The 7295-nt window shown below is 33.4% G+C and overlaps 1 protein-coding gene across 1 annotated transcript; it reads right to left on the bottom strand.

Annotated features, from left to right (window-relative positions):
* Positions 1-398: 398 nt before the first annotated feature.
* Positions 399-1358, bottom strand: LOC128647081 (olfactory receptor 1019-like). Its single transcript, XM_053699896.1, has one exon. It carries the CDS (start codon positions 1356-1358, stop codon positions 399-401), a length of 960 nt encoding a protein of 319 aa, XP_053555871.1.
* Between the last annotated feature and the right edge of the window lie 5937 nt (positions 1359-7295).

The following is a 7295-nucleotide window of genomic DNA, read 5'->3' on the forward strand; positions in this document are numbered from 1 at the left end:
TGAATATCCCTGAATATTCAGAGCAAAAATTTCATCTGAAACGAACATCTCTTGGTTGCACATCTCTATTAAGTATCAGTGTGTGTTGTCAGATTTTGTGTCTCCATTATCTCTAGATTTAAGCTTCTTCTTTTTTTCATCTAGTCTTTGCAAATTTTATTTTAGCTCTTTCATTTATTAATGTATGCATTCACCAGGCTTTTTATGTTAAATTATCTTCAATTGTCCATTTAGTGGCATTATCAAGACCAGAGATATTGTAAACTTTAATATAATCTCATTAGTAAATTCATAGATGATATATATGGAGTGTTATATAAAGTCATCCAGGATTTCCTCATTGAGAGAAGCAGTTCAGTTATAATAATACACTAGAAATGTCACTAGAAAATAGGATATCATTTGGTTCTGAGACTGAGACAATAAACGCCCCGCAAGTTCTGAAAAGCTCTATAAAATTCTTGATTTCTTAAAGTATATATAATAGGATTTAAAAATGGTGTTAGCAGACCATAAACCAAAGAGGTAACTCGATCTATATCAGAAGAAGACTGTGATACAGGTCGTAAGTAGATGAAGGCCACAGTCCCAAAGTATATGCTGACCACAGTTATATGTGAGGTGCAGGTGGAGAATGTTTTGTATTTTGCTGTTTTCCCAGGGATCCTAATGACTGTAGCAATTACAAAGGCATATGATACGAATGTTAAGATGAGAGAATTCACTATAATACCTCCCCCTAAAATAAATATCATGATTTCATTCACATGAGTTTCCCCACAGGAGAGTTTCAAGATAAAGGATATTTCACAGAAATAATGCTGTATATAATGGTCTCTGCAGAATGTTAACCTTGATGTAAGAATTGTGTGCACTAATGAATTAAGCAGACCAATAGCCCAGCAGGTCATTGCCAAGTAGATACACACTTTCTGATTCATTATTGTATTATATAGTAGAGGGTGGCATATTGCAACATATCTGTCATAAGCCATTATGCCAAGGAGGGTGCACTCAGTACCACCCAAACTAATAAATATAAGCATTTGCATTAAGCAGCCAGCAAATGAGATTGACTTGTTCTCAACTAAAAGATTTCTCAAAGTGTTTGGGGACACAGCTATAGTATATAAGATATCTGTCAATGCCAAATGAAGAAGAAAGAAATACATGGGTGTGTGAAGATGAGAGTCCAGTTGGATTATGACAATGACCATGACATTGTCAATAAGCGTCATTATATAGATGACAGAAAGCAATATGAAAAGCAGCTTCTGCAAAACTGGTGTTGTCACTAGTCCCAAAAGAGTAAACTCTTCATGTGAAGAATTGTTTTCAAACTGTCCTCTTATTGGCATGATATTGCTGACGCTTCAAAAAAAAAAAAGAAAGAACTATTAAATTACTTTCCTATTCGGATCGGAATGGTGGTCATTTAAAAGAAATTACTTTTCAATGTTCAGCCACTGTACACTCCTGTTCAGGAGCTGTGCTTAGATTAATTGATTTTAGAAATAACTCTGGGTCTGAGGGTTATCCATTCAAATCATATTTTTTCCAAGAAATAATGTACCAGATATACCAAATTATATCACCCAGAAAAATTGTTGTTTTTTTTTAAATATGATTTTCTATAGTGTATGCAGTAAACACTAGTAAATTAGTCTTTTTTTTCTAAATCATGCTACATTATTTTATAATTGAAAACATCAAACTCTTCAATTGTAATCATAAATTAGCATTTTTTTTTTATTAACCCAGAAACTTATCATGTGTATTACAATGCGAGTTAAGCATGCACAAATATAAAATATTTTAAAAAAAATAATAATAACATGAAAAGCCAAGATCAATTGGGGCAAGTCAAGATTGTTTTTCATTACGTCATATCTGTTGAAATAGAAAGTACAAAGATCCTGCAAAAAAACTGCTCTATAGGTGCTTTGATGTATTGAAGAACACTGCTGATGATATTAAAGGATTAGAATTGTTATTAATTTGAAAACAACTCAAAAACCATTACTCTGTATCTGTTTTCTAATGGACTGTAATATATTCACAAAGGGCTAGATTATGAGTGGAGTTAAAAACGCTAGAAGTAATTTTTTTGTGCTCAGAGATTTGCGCTTGTATTACGAGTTGAAAGAAAAAATTGCTTTCCCCTATAGACTTCTATACAGCCGAAAAAGTTGAAGAAAACCTTAACACCCACAAGTTGCGCAAACGTGGTAGCGGTTATTTTAAAACACAACATAAGATAATATTGCATATTTTATAATCCAATGTTCTGCACATACTAGAATATGTTCTATGTATTCTTAAAAGAATATCTAAATGTATATCTGATGGATTTTTGCACAAAAATACATTTATACCTATATATATATATATATTCATGATTATATAGGTATATATATATATATATATATATATATATAGTAGAACTCAGGAGAGCAGTCTCACTTCTCAGCTTAACTGCCAGGCTGCTAGTGCAGGATAAATAAAGGTGACAAAAACTTGCACTCGCTGGTCTTTTTAAACACACTTTTTACTGTGAAAAATATACTTTGTCCCCGAAAACGTCCCTAATTTTTCACAGTAAAAATTGTGTTTAAAAAGACCAACGAGTGCAAGTTTTTGTTACCTTTATATATATATATATATATATATATATATATATATATATATATATATATATATATATACATTATATATATGAATATCTTTTTAAAAATACATAGAACACATTCTGAAATGTGCAGAACACTGGAATGTGAAAAATTTACAGTAAATACACAGTATAAAGCTTTATTAAATATGAATATTGCATACATTTTATTTTTCATGTTTTCATCTACTTGTCTATATCTATACATATGTACGGTATTTATGTGTTTATATGTGTATATGTCTGTAAATACATATATACATATAAATACATAAATACATATATACACACATATATACACATATGTATACATACATATACATATTTAGACATGTGTGTATCTATATGTTAAAGCCTTCTGCAGTCCTTTTTATTTCTAACAACTGAGACCTTATATCTTTGAGCTCTTACAACTTTTTTAAGCATTTTTAAAAAATAAGATCTATTAGTGTTATTATGAGTGCAACTGTACTTTTAAAGGTATTTTTGATGTGTTTTGTAACACTTTTTATTTGAGCGTGACAGTTGACCAGAGCTCCGAGGTTGCGGTAATCATTCTTGCGTAAATTGCGATTGTGCTCACGCATTCGCATTTACTTTCAACTTGTAATATGAGCGGAATTTAACTTGCACGCAAACGGCTATGATAACCTGATATCACACTAACGCAAACGATAGTGCTTCATTTATAACCTAGTCCAAAGTAACACAAATTAAAAAAAAAAAAAGAATAATTCTAATCCCAAAGACAGGTGACAAATTATTTTTACACTGTGTTGCTGAATTTACCTTTCCAAAAACATAACAAACCTTGCACTAAGAATACCTCAATTATCAAATACTTGCACTAATAAATCCCCTTATCTTGATCTTCCATATTATGACTCCTGTTTTTATACCCCCACTCCAGAATAAAAACACTAGATGTTGCTGACGGGAAACCATTATTACTAATCCAATCACATGCCAGCCCTTTAACTAAATGATAGGAAGATACGTTTAAGGTTTGGAATCTTGAAGGTATTTGTATTATGATGACAATTGCCTTACAAATCAGGTTCCTCCAGATGTTGTGGGTGAGGGACACAACCATACAAAGCCAAAATAATGAGGAAGTCCCTTAGCTTTCTGGTATTTCCCCATTGCATGTGTCACCAGAACAACAACAAGAATCAGAAATGCAAAGGATGTAGGGCATTAGTCATTAAAACAATATTAATCATAAATAACTGGTACACAGTTTTGGTATATTTAAAAAAAAAAAAAAAATTATAGTCTGTTGAAGTATCCAGCTGCCTTGTTTTAGTTATTTGTCCAAGACATTTTGTGGAGGCACCAATTATTACAATTTGTGATCAATACAAACAGAATTCCCCAAAACTGATGGCAATCTATAGATGGAGCAAATTACAAATCTAGCCTAATATTTTGTAAATAGCAGTAATAATAATTTTACTGTACCGTGATTCTCTTTCATTCTTACTAACTGTTATTTCAGTTATTACATTACTTACATAATGTCCATTCTCTAGCAATTAATTGTAAATGTGAAGAGGTAGCAAACGGTACCAAAACATTTCTATGAGATACATATATATATATAATTCAATAGTCAGCAGCTTTAATATATTTGCTTAGTTAATTATCAACAAAAACCATCAAGAAATAGCAAGGGAGCAATTTGTTTCAGATTTGTTTGTCTAGCTAATCATTTTAATTGTTGCAGACATTCCACTTCTTTAATAAATTGCACATTGCCCAAAGAAATATAAATGGCTACAATTAGCAAAGCTATTTCATAACAAAAATAACGCAAACAGAATAACTATCAGTTATATACTTAGCTTATGCTAATAAAAATATATATCAGAACCTTAGCAATGACTATATAAACCCAAGCATAAAAATAAATGCACAATTGTCAATGTGTAAAACAGTTAGGAGATAAAGGGCCCCATATACTGTTTGGTGGATGAACAAGTTTCCTGGCTTGGGAACATGTCCACCTGCCTTCTTGATGAAAGGACAGCGGGTGTTATACATACATCCGCTGCATGCATATTCTAATACACAAGGACTTCCTTGTGCAACGACAGCCCCTCCTCTCGCACAACCTGACAATCACCCCAAACTAACGTGTATGACCACTCTTTCTTACATTGCGGTAAGCAGGCTAACATTAGCCTGCCCCAAAAGAGCTCTAAAGGAAAAAATGCTGCTTAGTACATGGAGCCCAAAGCCCTTGGTTGGTAGAGATTTTTTTTTTACACTACACGTGATGCAATTACAAATGTGTTAGGACCTGTAGAATCATATGTGCAGATATTAGAAATGATTATAAAGCATGTCTTCCAAATAACATGAAACAATGAGAGTAAGTAGACATATTTATATTGTTAATTGGCAAAAACACATTAAATACATATAGAGAGAAGCACACTCACAGGAACGAACAATCAGCTCAATACCATTGTTAGCCTGTTCTATGGCGATTTACCTCCTTGGTGCAGCTTCTTTTAAACCCAGTAATGCTTTTCACAGAGTAGAACTTTCCTGTAGTATATCAGTCTGATCTCGCCTATTACGGTCAGTCCAGCGCCAAAATACCAGGCAATTCCTCTCTGAACAAGAAAAACACCAGAAGCCCCAGACGATCGTTTTGGCCTTCATTGGGCCTTGTCAGTGAGGTGGAGCCATATTCCTCTAAGCACACTGAGCAAGGAGTCCATGTCTGTTTGCCCCTTTATCCCTTAGGGAGACTAAATACATATAGAGAGAGGCTCACTCACAGGAACGAACAACCAGCTCAATACCATTGTTAGCCTGTTTAATGGCGATTTACAACCTGGGTGCAGCTTCTTTTTAGCCCAGTAATGTTTTTCACAGAGTAGAACTTTCCTGTAGTATATCAGTGTAAATTCGCCTATTACAGTCAGTGCAACGCCAAAATACCAGGAAATTCCTCTCTGAACAAGGAACACAGCAACCCCAGACGATAGTTTCAGCCTTCATTTGGCCTCATCGGTGAGGTGTAGTTATATTCCTCTAAGCACACTGAGCAAGGAGTCCACGTCTGGTTGCCCCTTTTTCCCTTAGGGGGACTAAAGGAGGCTCAATACCATTGTTAGCCTGTTCTGCGGTGATTTACCACCTAAGTGCAGCTTCTTTTTACACATTAAAGTCATAGTTTAAGTGATATATATTTATATATATATATATACTGTATATATATATATATAAATATATATATATATATGTGTGTGTAAAGAACCCCTTTTCCACCCACTATACTTCACTAACAATCTCCTTCTTAATCTCTCACTTCCATTGCTCCCACACACAGCATATTTTTCTTTACCAAAAACTCATCTTCTTAGCAAACTCTCCCTTACACCCTGCTCACCGTTTCAATTCCATTAACCCTCACACACAAGCTTATGCTAATCCTTTTAGCCCTCCCTTTTCAAGCACAGCCTCCTCCTCAACCTCTCTTCCAAGTTCTCTGATATCCACTATCCTCTTCACCCTCTCACCCAGCCTCTTCTTCAACCAATTTCTTCAGAGTCTGCTTGAAACACTCTCATTCCTCTCTCCCTCACACACAGTGCCCTTATATCCTCACGTCTATTACACGCACAGCCTTCTCCTTATCTTCTCAGCATCCTCCTTATCTTATCAGCATCCTCCTCTCTTCCTCTCTCCCTCACATACAACTCTTGCTTACCCCATTAACACATTTCTCTAGTGATATCACCTATATTATAATGTATGTACAGACACATGCACACGCGCACATGTGCACACACACACAAATATGTATATATATATACAGTATATACTGTATATATATATATATATATATATATATATACATACATACAGTATATATATATATATATATATATATATATATATATATATAAATACATTTCATTAGTGATGTCAAATATGATGATGTTATCAGTACTTTCATGTGTCATGTCTTTAGTGATGTCCTTGATGATGTCATGCAGGGGGAGTGTGAGCAGTTAAAGTTAGGAATTTCCATGCTTTAAAAAGTTTGATAGAAAACTTAAACTCTGACTTTAATGTAAGCTTTTCTGCCAATTAATTTTATTTATTTATTTTTTCTGTGGAAATTAAAACAAATATAATTTACATATATATTTCAGATAATAAATGACAAGCAAATATAATTATATTCTATTTTTTATTTACCTTTTAGGGCCTAATGTTCAAAAGATTCTCCAGCTTTGAGAGAAATTCCAGTGCATACTTCACTGGGTCTGAATTCACTCCCCAGCACTGTGAGATCTCTTTAATTTGTGTATGTGAAGGAGGGCCAAGCCTTCTGCAATATAGCACTGCATGATGTGAGCGTTTTGTTAAACTTACAGTTTGTGCTTTGTATTTTATTTATTTTACATTTCAGATTGGGTCCTTTCAGTATTATTGCATTTAAGGTTTGCATGTTCTCTTTTATATGTTAAAACAATTAGATGTAGATACAACAGTGATTTTACATTTTTTTAAAGTTTCTGTGCTGCTTTAACAAAAGAGGATCATACTTTGTATATTTCTGCGTATCTTTTACAAATGACATTGCACTTTGTTTTTGCTAAATTGT

Source organism: Bombina bombina, chromosome 2 (assembly GCF_027579735.1).
Source record: "Bombina bombina isolate aBomBom1 chromosome 2, aBomBom1.pri, whole genome shotgun sequence".
NCBI classification, from domain to species: domain Eukaryota; kingdom Metazoa; phylum Chordata; class Amphibia; order Anura; family Bombinatoridae; genus Bombina; species Bombina bombina.